The following is a 20,989-nucleotide window of genomic DNA, read 5'->3' on the forward strand; positions in this document are numbered from 1 at the left end:
CTAATTTGCCATTAGTGTCCCCTGTGCCATGCCCATTTCACAACTTTCCTACACACAAGCACCAAAGAAGATGAGGGTTGTGGTTAATAGAATCAAAGGAATTCTGTATTTGATATCATTTAAGGATATATGTTTCCTATAAAATACAAATGTCTAAGGTTCCTCATGACACTAGTGCACAGCCATTTGAAAAAAAATACAGAGACACATTACAATTTTGGCAAGTCTTCAAAAACAAAGTAAACATCACACTATTCTAATATAACTCAAAGAAAACGACATTAAACCAGTCCTGGATACAATCTGCTTGCCATGGAATTCATCTCATTATTTTCATTAAATGTATAGTATGTAACTTTTTCCCAAGCTTGGTTTGGTTTTCACTGAAACATGCCATTTAAGAATATATAATACAGCAACTGTTGCTATTATTTCTTGGTAAAACAAGTGACAACCATGAAAGTAGATTATGTCCTGGTTATAGTAAGATGCAACACAGAAACAGGGTAACATTTGTGTTAGTCAGGATAAGGAGGTTTGATTACTCTTGTCTTGTGATGCAACTGAAGGTAAACCCTTTTTGACAAGCCAGGCCAAGACGCTGAGCTCAGAAGGTTTAAGAAAGTATGATAAATGTGACAACTTGACATAAACAGCTGATTTTAGATATGATTTTCTTATCTTTGAGTACAGTACAACATGTTTTAAGCTAAATCAAACACACATTTTAAAAATACTTCACTAAAACAGGTACTGTAGATGCATTTCTACAGTACCTTTACAACATTACAACATCCAAAATATCCCTTGTTTTGATGCTTTGGACATATTTTGAACCTCTGGTTCAGTCCCTGGTTTGGTTACTTATCCGTAGCAGGAATACCTGTTATGGGTCATGCCTTCAGGCTCCTGACAAATTTCATGCAAAAAAAAACATAAATAAATACAACAAAAAATCAATTAAATTAAATATACAATTCCATACATTACAGACTATTCTGTGTAACATCATCAGTACATATGACGCAATCTTGTGTGGTGACGATGAGGTCAAGGGTGACAGTGTGTGGGGGATAAGGCAAGTCAGCCTCACTTCCTATACTGAATCAGTCATGTCACTAGACCCGACAATGCCACGAGACACACAGGGCTAGCACGCTATGCTATCTGGATGATTTCCATTGAACATACTGATCTGAGACATTGATTGGACGATAAGATAAGATAGTACTTTATTAATCCCCCAGAGGGGAAACTTGATTGCACCAGCCAATGCATGATGAAATGCAGTGTCATGAAATACAGTGAGTATACAAAACATTAGGAACACCTGCTCTTTCCATGACATAGACTGACCAGGTGAATCCAGGTGAAAGCTATGATCCCTTATTGATGTCACTTGTTAAATCCACTTCAATCATTGTAGATGAAGGGGAGGAGACATGTTAAAGAAGGATTTTTAAGCCTTGAGACAATTGAGACATGGATTGTGTATGTGTGCCATTCAGAGAGTGAATGGGCAAGACAAAAAATGTAAGTGCATTTGAACGAGGTATGGTAGTAGGTGCCAGGTGCACCGGTTTGTGTCAAGAACTGCAACGCTGCTGGGTTTTTCACACTCAACAGTTTCCCGTGTGTATCAAGAATGGTCCACCAGCCAACTTGACACAACTGTGGTAAACATTGGAGTCAACATGGGCCAGCATCCCTGTGGAACGCTTTCAACAACTTGTGGAGTTCATGCCCCAATGAAATGAGGCTGTTCTGAGGGCAACAATGGATGTATATTTTGTATGTGCCATTTACTCAATGCTTGTATATCATGCTGTTATGTCCATTAGTAGTTATTTCTATTAGTAGTACAATACGACACAGCTAGCTTTAGTTTGGGCTTCAAAAGGTTCCCAAAAAGAGAGTACATGCTTTCCGAATTTCTTCTTTTTACATGACACCTCCTCTCTTTCTACTTCTGACGACAATCAACATTTTTCTAACTGAAAATCACTCCCTTTATTATTCATTTATCACAGCTACTATTTCCGTTGATCTGAGGACCACCTTAAGAATAATGTAGCTTCAATGCTAACAGTACATCTCAATTAACATAAATAGTACAGCTTGACATTACAGTAGGCAGAAGTGCAATAATTCCAAGAGTATAAGGTCATATTACTTTTTGACAGCTATAACAGAGCAGTAAACCAGTCCCCTAGCACTCTGGACAAAAGTAATGCAAGTCACATTTGTGAGAACTGCTACATAATCTGCTTGACTAGAAGGTCCTTTCTAACGAATATTGATTAAATAGGATAATTCAGTGTGAGAAAGTACAACGAAAACAACATCAAAAAACACGCACGTTACGTGTCGTAACAGTGACTATAGACACACATCAATGGGAAAGCACACATTTCACAGATAGAAATCCATAGAAAAGAATAATATATTGAGAAACAAGTTGACTGGCCTATTCAGACTACTTTTCCCACCGAAGAGCCTTTGCAGGTATAGATTAGAATATTGGATACTTTGAATGGTGAACATTTTTTACATTCATTGTTACTCAAACTTAGTGCCCACAGAGCCATGACATTTTCTCTTAACCAATTACATTTTGTCAGACTAAAACGACAACCAGTAACATTAAAAACAATGAAAGACTGAAACATGGATTTGGTCAGGTCCCCTTTTCTTCTGATGAGTAAGACCGAGCGCTGAGAATGACAATACTGGATGGACGAGTTGATTGCGCGCTTGCATTGAACTCGCCAGTTAAGATGCACTTAGGGCTTGGCAGCAAGGCAGTGGACACAGGCAGTTAGGAGGAGGAATCCAGGGCCAAATACAAATAGAAAACGGGTTAGAGGTGAAAGGTGAGACAGGCAGAGAAAAGGGGCACTAAGACACATGGAAAGAAGAGGGGATCGATAGAAAGGGTTGATCATAGAAACAGATAGGTCGTTGGCATAACGTACTTGAGGAGAGAAGGTAAGGCTGTGACAGTAGACACATACGCAGACACTACAGCCAGGCAGGGGTATGATGATAGGTCTACCTGAGCACCCGGAGCCTCTCCTCAGCCCATACGAGTCGCCACCTAGAGGATGGAGGGACAGGTTGAGACAGAGAGCGAGGGGGGATTTGGAGAGAGAGAAAATGAAGGAGTAAGGACTCACAAAGTAGGATCAGTGAGCTAGCCAACTAGGTTTACCAACAATACAAACATTACTAACCTGCAGTCGGCATGCTATGCTATCTTGTACATGGTACTTACGATGACACACACTAACCTTTAGCATTCTTCATAAACCGTCAAATGAAGAGTTATACATGTACATGCGTGTTTGTCACAGTTATCTGGCAAGTTATTCCTATATCCTATCCTGTGAAATATAACTCTAGAGCGTTGGGCTAGTAGTTGAAAGGTCGCTAGTTCGAATACCCGATCTGTTGATATATCCTTGAGTTAGCCACTTAACCCTAATTTGCTCCGAGGGCGCTGTACTACCATGACTGACCTTGTAAAACAACACATTTCTCTGCACCTCTCCGGTGCATGTGACAATAAAACATTATTATTATCATTTTGGGGGGTAACAACTGGTATAATTAATTGGAGACCGACTGAGAATGTTGTTACGCAGACAAATAGAAGTCATCGTGTAATATAATACATCACGCACATCGTTGGTTAGGCCGTCTCACCTGCGAGATGTTGATTCCGGTCAGTTTCTCCACCGCCGCTGGTAGGCGGGTCATGATGTCTAGCACCTCCCCTGTGAGCTGGGCCGCGCCCACCTCGCCGCCGCCGCTGGATATCATGGTGATCTTGTGAGCCTGCGCCAGAGGCCTGCTGATCTCTTCCGCCATCTAGAGGAGGACACAGGCACATACGAGAGGTGTCCTTCCAGTTCCTATGCCCGGTGATCCGATTTGGGGCTCTACAACTATGTGTACGAACTAACTTTCTATCAGTGTTATGACTTGTTCATGCAAATCTTCGATTCCATGCAGGATTTTACGCGATCGTTAAACGTCCACATCTCATATGTGTATTTGAGCTCTGTCTCTTCAAAGGTTTGTTTCTCACGAGTGGTAGTTGCTCCAGCAGCATGTCCACCATGGCTCCCTCCTTGTACTGCTGGAAGGCTTCGGCCTTCTTGGCCATCTGCTCCGCCTCGGCTCTCCCCTTCGCCTCCACAGCAAAGGCCTCCGCATCTCCCTTAATCTGAGAGAGAGAGAGAAAAAGTGAAGAACCTTCTGTTATGACGGTCAAACTATGTTGTTCCAGCCTCCTTGGGTGTAACTTATCGTAAGTTGACTGCAATATTTAGTAGTATTGATTTGAGCAAGCAAAATGGCTTGAGTGTGGTGAACGTGGACTTCTCCTATTACCATTAAAGTTCTCTCTGCTTATACGAGTCACAGACACAAGAATGAGCTGCTTTTAGGGGTAAAACAAGCTTGGAACAGTAACAATGTTGTTTTTTCAGAATCTATCTCGAACAATGTGATGCTCACTCACCCTAATGGACTCTGCTTCAGCCTCTGCCTCCATGATGAGCTGTGCACTGTGGGAAGAGAAACATTTATTTGATCTCATACACCTTGGTTGGCCAGTGAGGTATACAGTACGGATATAGTACATTGTACATATTCAGTATAGTTTGTATATGTGTTTTTTGTTGTTGTCTGTCTCATACGCCATAGAACACATTAATTATCTAGTATATTTTCATTGTCTACGCAATACATCTTTCACAAACTACAATATATAATTTGTGAAAGGTCATTTGGAGACCCTGTGGCCGTGACTCACCGCTGGGCCTCGGCAAGCTTCTCCAGGCGGTATCTCTCGGCCTCAGCGGGCTTCTTGACCTTGGCCTCCAGCTCCTTCTCCCTGCGGGTGATTTCCTGCTCCTGGAGCATGATCTGCTGAGAGCGCTCCACCACCTTCACCTGCATCTTCTCCTCCTCGATGCGCTGCTTGGTCTTGGCCACCTGACAGGGAGGGTTCAAACGGTAAGACCAAGATCTCAGTGGCGCTCTTTGTGACCATTTTTAAGAGGTTATGTTTGATCTCTGTGTTTTTTTTTTTTGTATTCCGTGTTTTACTTTTGTGTTGTTTTGTTTCAATTGGTTTGGTGAGCTGCTTTCCATTTTGAGAACAAACAAATAACGAGATTGGGTGTGCAGTACAATACATCCGTGTCTTAGCGTAATATCATGGACATACCTGTAGCTGGTAGGCCATCTCGGACTCCGCCTTCTTGGTGTTGACTTCGATGTCATAGGATGCTTTCTTCAGCTCATAGTCCCTCTGAGCCTTGGCCATCTGGATCTCATTTACATACTGGGCTGAGATCTTCTCCTGCATGGCATGGGCCTCCTACAGCGAGAGACACAGAGAGGGGAAAAAGAAACAAGAGGAGTTTGGACAAGGAAAGGTTGAGATGGAGTACCAGGAAAGAGAAAAGTAATGTATCTATTTATTTCACCTTTATTTAACCAGGTAGGCTAGTTGAGAACAAGTTCTCATTTACAACTGCGACCTGGCCAAGATAAAGCAAAGCAGTGCGACACATACAACAACACAGAATTACACATGGGATAAACAATCGTACAGTCAATAATACAATAGAAAAAGTCTATATACAGTGTGTGCAAATGAGGTAGGATAAGGGAGGTAAGGCAATAAATAGGCTATAGTGGTAAAATAATTACAATTTATCAATTAAACACTGGAGTGATAGATGTGCAGAAGATGAGTGTGCAAGTAGAGATACTGTGGTGCAAAGGAGCAAAATAAATAAAATAAATAACAGTATGGGGATGAGGTAGTTGGATGAGCTGTTTACAGATTGGCTATGTAAAGGTGCAGTGATCTGTGAGCTGCTCTGACAGCTGGTGCTTAAAGCTAGTGAGGGAGGTATGAGTCTCCAGCTTCATTGATTTTTGCAGCTCTTCCAGTCATTGGCAGCAGAGAACTGGAAGGAAAGGCGGCCAAGGTAGGAATTGGCTTTGGGTGTGACCAGTGAAATATACCTGCTGGAGTGCGTGATATGGGTGGGTGCTGCTATGGTGACCAGTGAGCTGAGATAAGTCGGAGCTTTACCTAGCAAAGACTTATAGATGACCTGGAGCCATTGGGTTTGGCGACGAATATGAAGCGAGGGCTAGCCAACGAGAGCATACAGGTCGCAGTGGTGGGTAGTATATGGGGCTTTGGTGACAAAACGGATGGCACTGTGATAGACTGCATCCAATTTGCTGAGTAGAGTGTTGGAGGCTATTTTGTAAATGACATCGCCGAAGTCAAGGATAGGTAGGATAGTCAGTTTTACGAGAGTATGTTTGGCAGCATGAGTGAAGGATGCTTTGTTTGCGAAAAAGGAAGCCGATTCTAGATTTAATTTTAGATTGGAGATGCTTAATGTGAATCTGGAAGGAGAGATATATGTATGTATATATATATATAATAATGGGGGATTGTAAATGATGCAGACAATTACATTGATGGAAACTACAATCTATCTGCAATATTCAAGTTGGTCTACCCCCCCAAAAAATCAAGTAAGAACGGATAAGGAAAACCAAGCAAAAGAACATATCAAATCAAATCAAATCCAATTTTATTTGTCACATACACATGGTTAGCAGATGTTAATGCGAGTGTAGCAAAATGCTTGTGCTTCTAGTTCCGACAATGCAGCAATAACCAACAAGTAATCTAGCTAACAATTCCAAAACTACTACCTTATAGACACAAGTGTAAGGGGATAAATAATATGTACATAAAGATATATGAATGAGTGATGGTACAGAGCGGTATAGGCAAGATGCAGTAGATGGTATTGAGTACAGTATATACATACGAGATGAGTATGTAAACAAAGTGGCATAGTTAAAGTGGCTAGTGATACATGTATTACATAAAGATGCAGTAGATGATATAGAGTACAGTATATACGTATACATATGAGATGAATAATGTAGGGTATGTAAACATTATATTAGGTAGCATTGTTTAAAGTGGCTAGTGATATATATTACATAATTTCCCATCAATTCCCATTATTAAAGTGGCAGGAGTTGAGTCAGTGTGTTGGCAGCAGCCACTCAATGTTAGTTGTGGCTGTTTAACAGTCTAATGGCCTTGAGATAGAAGCTGTTTTTCAGTCTCTCGGTCCCAGCTTTGATGCACCTGTACTGACCTCGCCTTCTGGATGACAGCGGGGTGAACAGGCAGTGGCTCGGGTGGTTGTTGTCCTTGATGATCTTTATGGCCTTCCTGTGACATCGGGTGGTGTAGGTATCCTGGAGGGCAGGTAGTTTGCCCCCGGTGATGCGTTGTGCAGACCTCACTACCCTCTGGAGAGCCTTACGGTTGTGGGCGGAGCAGTTGCCGTACCAGGCGGTACAAGAAGTTTGTGAGTGCTTTTGGTGACAAGCCGAATTTCTTCAGCCTCCTGAGGTTGAAGAGGCGCTGCTGCGCCTTCTTCACGATGCTGTCTGTGTGGGTGGACCAATTCAGTTTGTCTGTGTTGTGTACGCCGAGGAACTTAAAACTTACTACCCTCTCCACTACTGTTCCATCAATGTGGATAGGGGGGTGTTCCCTCTGCTGTTTCCTGAAGTCCACAATCATCTCCTTAGTTTTGTTGACGTTGAGTGTGAGGTTATTTTCCTGACACCACACTCCAAGGGCCCTCACCTCCTCCCTGTAGGCCGTCTCATCGTTGTTGGTAATCAAGCCTACCACTGTTGTGTCGTCCGCAAACTTGATGATTGAGTTGGAGGCGTGCGTGGCCACGCAGTCGTGGGTGAACAGGGAGTACAGGAGAGGGCTCAGAACGCACCCTTGTGGGGCCCCAGTGTTGAGGATCAGCGGGGTGGAGATGTTGTTGCCTACCCTCACCACCTGGGGGCGGCCCTTCAGGAAGTCCAGTACCCAGTTGCACAGGGCGGGGTCGAGACCCAGGGTCTCGAGCTTGATAACGAGCTTGGAGGGCACTATGGTGTTAAATGCCGAGCTGTAGTCGATGAACAGCATTCTCACATAGGTATTCCTCTTGTCCAGATGGGTTAGGGCAGTGTGCAGTGTGGTTGAGATTGCATTGTCTGTGGACCTATTTGGGCGGTAAGCAAATTGGAGTGGGTCTAGGGTGTTAGGTAGGGTGGAGGTGATATGGTCCTTGACTAGTCTCTCAAAACACTTCATGATGACGGAAGTGAGTGCTACGGGGCGGTAGTCGTTTAGCTCAGTTACCTTAGCTTTCTTGGGAACAGGAACAATGGTGGCCCGCTTGAAGCATGTGGGAACAACAGACTGGGATAGGGATTGATTGAATATGTCCGTAAACACACCAGCCAGCTGGTCTGCGCATGCTCTGAGGGCGCAGCTGGGGATGCCGTCTGGGCCTGCAGCCTTGCGAGGGTTGACACGTTTAAATGTTTTCCTCACTTCGGCTGCAGTGAAGGAGAGTCCGCATGTTTTGGTTGCGGGCCGTGTCAGTGGCACTGTATTGTCCTCAAAGCGGGCAAAAAAGTTATTTAGTCTGCCTGGGAGCAAGACATCCTGGTCCGTGACGGGGCTGGTTTTCTTTTTGTAATCCGTGATTGACTGTAGACCCTGCCACATACCTCTTGTGTCTGAGCCATGGAATTGAGATTCTACTTTGTCTCTATACTGACGCTTAGCTTGTTTGATTGCCTTGCGGAGGGAATAGCTACACTGTTTGTATTCTGTCATGTTTCCGGTCACCTTGCCCTGATTAAAAGCAGTGGTTCGCGCTTTCAGTTTCATGCGAATGCTGCCATCAATCCACGGTTTCTGGTTTGGGAATGTTTTAATCGTTGCTATGGGAATGACATCTTCAACGCAAGTTCTAATGAACTCGCTCACCGAATCAGCGTATTCGTCAATGTTGTTGTTTGATGCAATACGAAACATATCCCAGTCCACGTGATGGAAGCAGTCTTGGAGTGTGGAATCAGATTGGTCGGACCAGCGTTGAACAGACCTCAGCGCGGGAGCTTCTTGTTTTAGTTTCTGTCTGTAGGCAGGGATCAACTAAATGGAGTCGTGGTCAGATTTTCCGAAAGGAGAGCGGGGCAGGGCCTTATATGCATTGCGGAAGTTAGAATAGCAATGATCCAAGGTGTTTCCAGCCCTGGTTGCGCAATCGATATGCTGATACAATATAGGGAGTCTTGTTTTCAGATTAGCCTTGTTAAAATCCCCAGCTACAATGAATGCAGCATCAGGATATATGGATTCCAGTTTGCAAAGAGTCAAATAAAGTTTGTTCAGAGCCATCGATGTGTCTGCTTGGGGGGAAATATATACAGCTGTGATTATAATCGAACAGAATTCCCTTGGTAGATAATGCGGTCGACATTTGATTGTGAGGAATTCTAAATCAGGTGAACAGAATATGATGGTGAATTCCGAAATAAACAAGAGCAAGGTAAAGGATAACGGGTTGAGAAAGAGAAGGTAGAAAGAATGAGAGACTAGAGAGAAGGGAGAGGTGGCTCACCCTGATCACAGCATCCCTCTTGAACTGGGCCTCTCCGATGCGGGCGTCTTTCTGCACCTGGGCGGTCCTGGACTTCCCCAGGGAGTGGAGGTAGTCCTGAACCACAGAGAGGAAGACGACAACATGCTTTTAGTTTAGGGTCGATTATTTACCTGGCATCCATCTAGTGTCCATTATTTACCTTTTATTGGAGCATCTGTGGAAAAATGGAGTCTCCATTGAAAGTAGAGAGAGAAAGCACACCTGGTCATCGTGAACGTCTTTGAGCGTGTAGCTGACCACGCTGATGCCCATGTTGACCAGGTCAGACGAGGCCACCTTGAACACCTCCTCCGAGAACTTCTTGCGGTCCCTATAGATCTCCTGATGGGGGAAATAACAGAGTTAGAGCCTATGTTGATATACCTTCGTTTGACAATGAAAAGATGCAGTGCTCCCTCTCCATCATGCTACTATGTAGTTGAACACATAGCCAGAAATAGATTTCCATATGACTATGGTTCGACTGTAAATATATAATACGGTTTGATTTGTTGTTTGTTATGGTCTGTTTGTTATGGTTTGTTTATGGTCTGTTTGTTATGGTCTGTTTGTTATGGTCTGTTTGTTATGGTTTGTTTATGGTCTGTTTGTTATGGTCTGTTTATGGTCTGTTTCTTATGGTCTGTTTATGGTCCGATTGTTACGATATGTTTGTTATGGTATGTTTGTTATGGTCTGTTTATGGTCTGTTTGTTATGGTCTGTTTATGGTCTGTTTGTTATAGTCTGTTTATGGTCCGTTTGTTACGGTCTTTTTGTTATGGTCTGTTTGTGTTCTGTTTGTTATGGTCTGTTTGTTTTGGTCTGTTTGTTATGGTCTGTCACAAGCCATTTCTAGTATGCAATGTGCTGTTTTACGTATGGTACAAATACTACCGTTCAAAAGTTTGGGGTCACTTAGAAATGTCCTTGTTTTTTAAAGAAAATCACATTTTTTGTCCATTAAAATAACATCAAATTGATCAGAAATATAGTGTAGACATTGTTAATGTTGTAAATGACTATTGTAGCTGGAAACTGATGATTTCTTATGGAATATCTACGTAGGTGTCCAGAGGCCCTTTATCAGCAACCATCACTTCTGTGTTCCAATGGCACGTTGTGTTAGCTAATCCAAGGTTATCATTTTAAAAGGCTAATTGATCATTAGAAAACCTGTTTGCAATTATGTTAGCACAGCTGCAAACTGTTGTTCTCTGATTAAAGAAGCAATAAAACTGGCCTTCTTTAGAATAGTTGAGTATCTGGAGCATCAACATTTGTGTGTTCGATTACAGGCTCAAAATGGCTAGAAACAAAGAACTTTCTTCTGAAACTCATCGGTCTATTCTTGTTCTGAGAAATTAAGGTTGTTCCAAGCGAGAAATTGCCAAGAAACTGCAGATCTCATACAGCGCTGTGTACTACTCCCTTCACAGAACAGCACAAACTGGCCCTAACCAGAATAGAAAGAGGAGTGGGAGGCCCCGGTGCACAACTGAGCAAGAGGACAAGTACATTAGAGTGTCTAGTTTGAGAAACAGACTCCTCACAAGTCCTAAACTGGCAGCTTCATTAAATAGTACACGTAAAACACAGGTCTCAATGTCAAAAGTGAAGAGGCGACTCTGGGATGCTGGCCTTCGATGATGCCACAGATACTCAACTAGTCTAAAGAATTCCAGTTTTATTGCTTCTTTAAATCAGAGAACAACAGTTTTCAGCTGTGCTAACATAATTGCAAAAGGGTTTTCTAATGATCAATTAGCCTTTTAAAATGATAAACTTGGATTAGCTAACACAACGTGCCATTGGAACACAGAAGTGATGGATGCTGAAAATGGGCCTCTGTACGTCTATGTAGATATTCCATTAGAAATCAGCCGTTTCCAGCTACAATGGTCATTTACAACATTAACAATGTCTACACTGTATTTCTGAACAATTTGATGTTATTTTAATGGACAAAAAATGTGCTTTTCTTTCAAAAACAAGGACGTTTCTAAGTGACCTGGGATCTAAGTGACCTGGGATTTATGGTCTGTTTGTTATGGTCTGTTTATGGTCTGTTTCTTATGGTCTGTTTATGGTCCGATTGTTACGATATGTTTGTTATCTACAAACTTTTGAACGGTGGTGTACATAGAAAAATACCCTCTAATAAAAGGTGACATTATGTACAGTCGCCTCATATTAAACAATTGATCTCAAATCCAAATTGCTGGAGTATGGGGCCAAATTAAAAGTTTTAGCTTCACTGTCCAAATAAATGGGTAGGGGAGTGTATCTCTGGCCATAGCTCTTGGGTTTGGTCATGGCTATAAAGCATCGAAATCAGTGATATGCTATAATGTGCTGTTTGTTTATCTGTAACTGTGGATGTGGCCAGTAAGAGTGCTATCCAGTTAACCTCATGCAACCGTGAAGAAGGCAAATGGTGCCAAAATGTTTCTATATTGCACTAAAATGAGTGAGCTGTTATAATGTAGCCTGATCCCAGATCTGTTTGTGACATCTTGCAAAACAGATGTTCTACAACAGGTTGGTCAAAACAAGCATTGTGATTGGGTACTCGGCAGGTACTCCACTTCGCCTTGGACCAATGACCGCAGCACGGCTGTGCTAAAAAGGTCAAGTTTACCTCCACAGTCAGGTGGGCAATAATGGCCCTCTGGTGACCCTCCAGCGTCTCCAGGGCGATTTGGGCGATCTCGCCCTCCGACTTCCCCATGAACATCTGACAGGCTGCGGCCAGCATCTGCTTGTTCTGCCCCTGGATCTTCATCTGGAGGGAGGAGAGCACACAGGTTAATAGTTCATTAGGGCACGCAACCGAAAACATTTTTAAATGTTTTGAAACAGACAATGTGCATTTTATGAGCAAGTTCAGGTAGTCCCTTCCTGTTTTAGTCTGTTGTTGGTGATTAATGAGCATGACTCAGGTGTGCACATTGCTAAACAAACAGAAGCATCTGCTGTATACTACCCGACTACACAGCAGTAGTAGTAGTACTAACACTCCCAACAGGCAAGGTTACTCAGTTCTGTCCAAAGCACAAGCGAGTGAGGTATTTAATCATTTAAGACCCGTGTATAAATGAATGCTATAAGCAAAACAGTTGGCATGTTTTAATTAGCTACTTGATACCTACTTACCTAAAGAGAGCCTTTGCATTTGTGTTCAAAACTAGGGCCATTATTGCCCACCTGACTGTGGAGGTAAACTTTTGAGCACAGCTGTGCTGCGGTCGTTGATACAAGGCTTAAAGGTGATGTAACAGAATAGTGCCGTTACACTGGCTGAGGAAGAAATGGAGACAGAGAAAGATGGAGAGACAAACCTGGGCAATACCAGTGACCGAGATGGGAACCCCATGCCGGGTGTAGACTTTATCACTCTTCACGTTCAGCGTCAGAGTGTTCAGGGAGATCCTGGGAGAGAGGAGAGGAAATAAGGGAGAGATATAGTCATTCCACAATGCTGTAGTATGATATCCCAAAACAATGGCAAATGGTAACGCACGGCCAATATATGTGTTTGCAGACGTGAACAGGAAAAGAGACCACACCTCTGGATCTTCTGAACACAGGGAAGCACAAACACTCTGCCTCCAGAAATCATTACTGGAGGAGAACGGCAGAGCCCTGAGAAACAGAGAGCGAGAGAGGGAGAGGGAAAGGAAGAGAATGAGAGAGGGAGAGCGAGAGCGAGAGAGGGAGAGCGAGAGGGAGAGCGAGAGAGAGAGCAAGAGAGCGAGAGAGGGAGAGCGAGCGAGAGAAAGCGAAAGAGCAAGAGAAGGAGAGCGAGAGAGCGAGAGGATGGTGAGATACGCATGCGAGTATTACTATCATCTTACAGCTCTTTAATGTAATATGTTTATAAATGGAGAATAGAATTGTATTGATTAGAGAATGGACCTGACACCACCATAGCCTCATTTGGACCACATGTGTAGAACATGTTTTTTTTCTCCCTCAGATTCTAGAAAGACAAAAAACAACAACACACAATTGAATTAAACAATTTCATATACCAAGCTTCAATGCTTGGCAATGGGCCTGACAGTGGGCTACTTAAGAGTCCTACATTGGCCTATTGCTCAAACATTTCTAGCTTCATTCATCAGTCATGCTTGACAGCTTTGACTGGAATCTATATAGTAGGCCTAATAATAATTTCATATAGCGACATTAAGTAACATGTGACGAAACGTTTTCTATATTTCAATTCAGATTGAATCCGAATTTGAGCTGGTAGTCAGTATTAGAACTATTGTGATATTCTCCATGTAAATCCAAGGGGGCAGGAGCCTTGAGAAAGTTCTCGAGACAACACTGATAGCTAATTTAATTTGCGTAAATGTTGCGCATCATCACACAGGACATTTTGCTGATAAAGAGCATAGAAAAACAAGCTAATATATGTATCAACAAATGTATCAACACACATGCAAATAGGATATAAATAAAACATGCAAGGGTGTAGCAACACTTTACAAAATGATACAAATGTGTCCAATTCCACTATCCTTTTTGCCAGACCCCACTGCTGTATACATACATTGCAATCCGAGATGCATCAAATCAATCGAATGATTAGGCGAAGTATGTCCAATCACTTACCAATTTGACAGAATGAACTAATGCAGAATGCAAATGTATAGATACTTGTTTTTGCTCTCAAAATACAGCAGCGTTATTCTTGCTATCGTCTGTCCAATGACTGTATGTATATATGAAGCGTTTGTACCGTTATAGCCCTTCCCGTCAAAAGAGTCTATCCATAGTCTCACGCCCATTACAAAATGTGCTGTCGCCATCTGGTGTTGCGGTGGTGAATTTAATTTCATTCAATAATCAGTGTGAAATAGTTCAGTATTTAGGATACAATATCGAATTACTTAGCTAGGTCAACAAAAGTATTGCATTTCTGCTCTTTAGTTGCACTTTTTTATTTGTTGTTTATTTGATGTGACCCCGCCCCTCTCTCTCTACCGCACCTGCTGTCTCAACCTCTGAATGCTCTGCTATGAAAAGCCAACTGACATTTACTCCTGAGGTGTTGCACCCTCTATAACCACTGTGATTATTATTTGACCCTGCTGGTCGTCTATGAACATTTTAACATATTGAAGAGCGATCTGGCCTTAAGGACCATGTACTCTTATAATCTACACCGCCAAAGCCAGAAGAGGACTGACAACACCACAGGGCAGTGTAACAGGACGGGACGCGGCACTCCCTCTCGACTTCCGGCCCCTTTCTTTACGGTAGAGAAACCCCGTTGATTTTCTTTCCTCGGCCAATCAAGATTGGGTTTCCAAAGTCCTTGACCAATCATTAGGGCAAACTTCGGGTTGGCCACTGTCCAGACTTTTACATTTGTTGTCCCGCCTTACTCAAAGGTGGCATCCACATATTTCACAGTGGTGAGTGTGTCAACAGCGTCCACATAACAGCACTTCAATTTATTCTCTTGTATTTTCTATTACTACACGCTTACAGAATGAGGGAAATTGTACACATTCAGGCCGGGCAGTGCGGTAACCAGATTGGGGCCAAGGTAAGAATCTTAAAAACTTAAACGAACAATGTCTAGGCTTACATTTGGGAATTAATTTTTAAAAAATGCATTGTAAAAACTATTTGTTGCTTCTCAAAAAGTTGTATTCTAGTCTATGGGTATTTTAAGTTTTTTTTAAATCCACTTAGCCTAAATGTTGAACATCCAATGCAGTATATTCCGTTATGGTCTCTTTTTCTAACATGAGGCCATTTAAAGTTCTCAATGGATGAAGAGTGCCGGAATTAATATGCCTTTTGTTGTCTGCTTTTCAGTCCAGTTGTTAAGCTTCGTCGTCGTTTTTGTTTCTTTATGGGATATACATTTATCTTTTGCCAATGTAAACTAGTCTTAGAAGAAAGCACAACTGGAAAAACGCTGACAGTTATTTTATTATGGTAAGATATCCCCGGGACCATTGAGACGTGATTTCGATGAGCGTCTGTCTGCTTTTTCTGCCACGCTCATTGTTTCGTGTCTGGAATAGCCTTTTCTTCAATAGACTACGAAAAAGAGATGTCTAAAATGAAGACTTTAAAACACAGATGAAAAAACAACTAGACATTTATACACAAGACACTTAGTCCTAAAGTTATGACACGGTAGAAAAACTATAGCTTCACAAAGGCTAGTTCACCCCTCGCGGTTTACAGATGTTGACGCGCAAAGATTGCATTTTTGAGACTTTTTTTTGGTGGTTTGACAAATTTACATTTCCTATACTTTTAGTCTCAGTAGACTATGTGTATTCCCTTGCATTACACATTTAGTTAAGTAGGATATGTCTCTAGATAGCCTCCTATAATACTATTGAGTCATCTTTAGGCAGTGGCACGAGTCAAACTTTAAACATAACTTGTAAAAGAGTAATGGGCTTTTTACAACAAAAACGCATGCCCTTTTGCGCATTGACACGTCGCATCTTGGCTGAGTACGCATAATAGACCAGTAAAATAAACCATTATTAACGCGATGGTGATTTAAAGAGAATAGCGGGGACACTACATCTGTCTTATTGGGGCTGAATCAACGTCCTTTAATTTAAGGGGAAAAAAGGGGAAAGTTGCTGAATCAGGCAAGGGAGAGGTTATTGATCAGGCTCCCAAGTGGCGCAGCGATCTAAGGCACAACATCTCAGTGCAAGAGGCGTCACTACAGTCTGTTCGAATCCAGTCTGTATCACATCCGGCTGTGATTGTAAGTTCCATAGGGCGGCGCACAATTGGTCCAGCGTCGTTCAGGTTTGGCCGTGATTGTTTGTAACTGACTTGCCTCGTTAAATAATAAATATAAAACGCCAACAACTGTGAAGGGGACTTCTGTGGAGGGATATGAGCAGGCTGTGGTCTATGAGAGCACATGACATCGTTTAAATGACTCGTGATAAGGAGTCGAGTACACACTTAGCCTATATGTTTTTATCCCCAACTTTAGTTATTTTACACAACACCATTTGGCAACACAAGCCATGTCCAGTGGGCCAGTGAAACGTAATCAACATAATGTAATATCCACAAAGCCTCAATAACTCTCTTTAAATATGCTGTCTATAGCAAATAGCTACATAAGTCTATTCAGGCCTACCCTTTGTGGTGAATGGGATTCTGATGGGAAACAGAGTGTGTCATTTACATTACATTACATTTAAGTCATTTAGCAGACGCTCTTATCCAGAGCGACTTACAAATTGGTGCATTCACCTTATGACATCCAGTGGAACAGCCACTTTACAATAGTGCATCTAAATCTTTTAAGGGGGGGGGGGGTGAGAAGGATTACTTTATCCTATCCTAGGTATTCCTTAAAGAGGTGGGGTTTCAGGTGTCTCCGGAAGGTGGTGATTGACTCCGCTGTCCTGGCGTCGTGAGGGAGTTTGTTCCACCATTGGGGGGCCAGAGCAGCGAACAGTTTTGACTGGGCTGAGCGGGAACTGTACTTCCTCAGTGGTAGGGAGGCGAGCAAGCCAGAGGTGGATGAACGCAGTGCCCTTGTTTGGGTGTAGGGCCTGATCAGAGCCTGGAGGTACTGAGGTGCCGTTCCCCTCACAGCTCCGTAGGCAAGCACCATGGTCTTGTAGCGGATGCGAGCTTCAACTGGAAGCCAGTGGAGAGAGCGGAGGAGCGGGGTGACGTGAGAGAACATATAGGCTAACTTGGTAGCCCTAACTTGTTGATGTGTTAAATGCGAATGTGTATTACCAGACAGCACGGTGAACAAGAATGGGCCATTTCACTAATATTTCTTGATATTCAGAGGGGTTCAAGAATAGATGGTAAAGTGGGGTGAAAGCTCAAAGAGGTGTTTCATATAGAACAAGGTTCTCGCTCTCTCTATTTCAGATTAGGGTCAGTTGAGTTCGCATCAATCTGTCCCAGTGGGCTAATTCCTCTGGGATGGTTCCACTTTGCCCGCTCACGTGGTAGCCTACAGAGTATTGCTTCTCTCTCTCTTTCTCTTGTTCAGCCATTTATAACACGTCTTCATGGACGGTAGATATTCTATATAGAGTATAGAGTTGTTTTAAGCCGCTCTTTACGCCCATCTCTTGAGCTGGTCTTCCACTCCAAGGCTAGATGTTTCTCCACATTACTCCAATCCCTTGATGTTGCTGCAGCTCTCCCAGGTCAGAAAAGTGACATCAGTAGTAGTGACACGACCATGCACGCATGGATGTGTGCAGGCATCACATGAACACTCATGCATCTACACACACTTCTCAGACTTCGCAATACCACACACACACCATAGCTTTTGCAGTGTGACTGCGAAGCTGAACTAACGAATACAACGAGCACACCACAACTGTCATTGCACTGTGCGTTGCACAAGGGGGCGGGGGGACGACGACTCTGTAGCCTAGCTTGAAAAGCACCAATTCAGCTATAGAAATGCGATGTTGAACGTGCTGCTCAATGCCTTGTGACTGCGAAGGCAATTATTTCTTGGATTTGCCTCTATACTCCCTGAGAGAATTCTCAGGGAGTGTTTTTCTCCACCTGTGGTAGTTGGGAGGTCAGGAGCACACATCTGTGCCAGGATAGACAACCCAACTGGATAACATTTAGAATATTTTGGGAATTATGTTGTGTATTGAATATCCATATGGTATATGGTTCAACTTAACATAATAGAGTGTATTGCATGATGTTTTGTATGTTATGTGTTGTAGAGGATACCTTGTATGGTATAGGGTCTTGTTCACCTGTACAGCAATAGTCATTTTTTCATGACATTTCTAATGTAATAATATAGTAACAACAATAACCAAATGTACTACCACTAGCTCAGCTTCCCAACCACTTGACCTCACACCACCCCACATTCTGTTGGTAGTTCAGCCACTGAGCGCAACCTGCATTTTAGCAGTGCTGGCCTGTGTCAATTCAAGCCTCTCGGTTGACATGTCTCGACCTCTTTAGTTCTGGGAGGTGATCAGCGATGAACATGGCATCGACCCCACAGGCACCTACCATGGAGACAGTGACCTGCAGCTGGACAGGATCAGTGTCTACTACAACGAGGCTTCAGGTATCACATCTCTACCCTCTACAGTTAAATAACTTTTCAACAGAAGAACATCTTTTGGTGCAAACATACATGTACATATATGCATTTATTCTATTGAAATTGAGATTAATTTCAATTCTATCCATAATGTAACGTAATGGGTGAACATCTCAATGTGGCAGGGGATACTGGATAGGGTCACACAATTTGTGGACTAGTGGTGGTCTACAGGACGTGATGTATTTTGTCCTCCCCCTGGTGGACAGACAGGAGCTCCTCTTCCCTTGACATCAAATAACCCATTGTTCCCTGCAGTATTGAGCTGGTGTGTGTCTCTCTATCGTTGTCTCTCATGGAGGTGGCAAGTATGTACCCAGAGCGGTCTTAGTGGACCTGGAGCCCGGCACCATGGACTCTGTCAGATCCGGACCGTTCGGGCAGATCTTCAGACCAGACAACTTTGTGTTTGGTAAGGAACTAGAGGGGTTTGGGTTTAGCACTGCTTGGACATTGAAGGGACATATCACTTTTAGTTGGCACATAGGATAATGAAACACAAGGAAAAAGGTCATTATGAAACAGTCCTGTCATTTCAGGTGTTTGAGGTCTTTATGTCCCTCCTTTCCTCTGATGTTTCTAGGTCAGAGCGGTGCAGGAAACAACTGGGCAAAGGGCCACTACACTGAGGGAGCAGAGCTGGTGGACTCAGTCCTGGATGTGGTGAGGAAAGAAGCTGAGAGCTGTGACTGCCTCCAGGGCTTCCAGCTCACCCACTCCCTGGGTGGTGGCACTGGCTCGGGCATGGGCACCCTGCTCATCAGCAAGATCCGTGAAGAGTACCCCGACCGCATCATGAACACCTTCAGCGTGGTGCCCTCCCCTAAAGTGTCAGACACTGTGGTGGAGCCCTACAATGCCACCCTGTCAGTCCACCAGCTAGTGGAGAACACAGACGAGACCTTCTGCATTGACAACGAGGCTCTCTACGACATCTGCTTCCGGACCCTCAAACTCACCACGCCGACTTACGGAGACCTCAACCACCTGGTGTCGGCCACCATGAGCGGAGTCACCACTTGCCTGCGTTTCCCCGGTCAGCTCAACGCCGACCTCCGTAAACTGGCTGTCAACATGGTGCCTTTCCCCCGTCTCCACTTCTTCATCCCCGGCTTCGCACCCCTCACCAGCAGGGGGAGCCAGCAGTACCGTGCCCTCACCGTACCTGAGCTCACTCAGCAAGTGTTCGACGCCAAGAACATGATGGCCGCATGTGACCCGCGCCACGGTCGCTACCTCACTGTCGCCGCTGTCTTCCGTGGCCGCATGTCCATGAAGGAGGTGGACGAGCAGATGCTCAACGTCCAGAACAAGAACAGCAGCTACTTCGTTGAATGGATCCCTAACAACGTCAAGACCGCCGTCTGCGACATTCCTCCAAGAGGCCTCAAAATGGCCGTCACCTTCATCGGCAACAGCACGGCCATCCAGGAGCTGTTCAAGCGTATCTCTGAGCAGTTCACCGCCATGTTCCGCCGCAAGGCCTTCCTCCATTGGTACACCGGAGAGGGCATGGACGAGATGGAGTTCACTGAGGCAGAGAGCAACATGAACGACCTGGTGTCTGAGTACCAGCAGTACCAGGACGCCACCGCCGAGGAGGAAGGTGAGTTTGAGGAGGAGGCTGAGGAGGACGCTTAAAGACGGAGTGAAGCAACACGACCGAGGAGGAAGAATGACGAAAAGTCCTACAAAAAGTCTGAAAATGTTTCAAAATACCACAAAAAGTGAAAAACAAGAAAAGTATGAAATGAAAACCGGAGGAATAGTATACGTAGCTGAGAAGAGGAGGAGCCCAATTGCACACCCATAAATGGAGGATCATATCTGAAAATGACCTGGAACACAATATGGAGAGGTCTAGGAATTTAATTCCATTAGACAATAGCAAGGTTTTGAAACAAGATTATCTGAAAGAACCTCAGCAAATGTGTGTGTACAGAACATTTTAGTAAATGTTTACACATTGAACTAATTTTCAAATAGAAGCCATTGTTATTTTAGGTCAAGCCAGTTCGTCTATATGTCCAAACCCTGCTATAGTGTCAGGTATTGTTGACATCTGTACTGCACTATGAAGGACTGAAACTGCAACCTTCTTGCATGTTTAAAAACAAAAAAAAGTATTATAATTGTTTTGATCCTTGAGAAAGTGAAAAGCAAGGTGCCTCCGGGGAGAAATAAAAAGGCATTTTTTAGAAAACCTCTCTCTGTTGTTATTATTGGAAGGAAAATATTGATATTAGTGTGGTATAATGAAGCAAAAATACACTCACAAAGGAATCTATAAGAAACACTTA

The 20,989-nt window shown here is 43.4% G+C and overlaps 2 protein-coding genes across 3 annotated transcripts; one reads left to right on the plus strand and one right to left on the minus strand.

Annotated features, from left to right (window-relative positions):
• Nucleotides 1-77: 77 nt before the first annotated feature.
• On the minus strand, nt 78-14,332 carry LOC118398196 (flotillin-1). The gene is made up of 13 exons (XM_035793298.2): nt 14,186-14,332; nt 13,481-13,544; nt 13,132-13,207; nt 12,904-12,994; nt 12,204-12,347; nt 9,786-9,905; nt 9,543-9,638; nt 5,237-5,389; nt 4,820-5,001; nt 4,526-4,571; nt 4,091-4,228; nt 3,706-3,870; nt 78-3,097 (listed from the first exon to the last, which is right to left on the minus strand). The coding sequence occupies exons 2-13, from the start codon at nt 13,521-13,523 to the stop codon at nt 3,077-3,079; spliced, it is 1,275 nt and encodes a 424-aa protein (XP_035649191.1). The 5' UTR covers nt 13,524-13,544; nt 14,186-14,332; the 3' UTR covers nt 78-3,076.
• Nucleotides 14,333-14,949: 617 nt separating this feature from the next.
• LOC118398197 (tubulin beta chain) lies at nt 14,950-20,896 on the plus strand. Of its 2 annotated transcripts, none has more exons than XM_052470441.1 (4): nt 14,950-15,125; nt 18,545-18,652; nt 18,987-19,101; nt 19,273-20,896. In XM_052470441.1, exons 1-4 carry the CDS (start codon nt 15,069-15,071, stop codon nt 20,328-20,330), a joined length of 1,338 nt encoding a protein of 445 aa, XP_052326401.1. In that variant the 5' UTR covers nt 14,950-15,068; the 3' UTR covers nt 20,331-20,896. The 2 variants fall into 2 exon arrangements, with proteins under 2 accessions (XP_052326401.1, XP_035649192.1); XM_035793299.2 differs by having other exon boundaries at nt 14,951-15,125; nt 18,545-18,653; nt 18,991-19,101.
• The last annotated feature ends 93 nt before the right edge of the window (nt 20,897-20,989 follow it).

This window comes from Oncorhynchus keta, chromosome 19 (assembly GCF_023373465.1).
Source record: "Oncorhynchus keta strain PuntledgeMale-10-30-2019 chromosome 19, Oket_V2, whole genome shotgun sequence".
Taxonomy (NCBI): domain Eukaryota; kingdom Metazoa; phylum Chordata; class Actinopteri; order Salmoniformes; family Salmonidae; genus Oncorhynchus; species Oncorhynchus keta.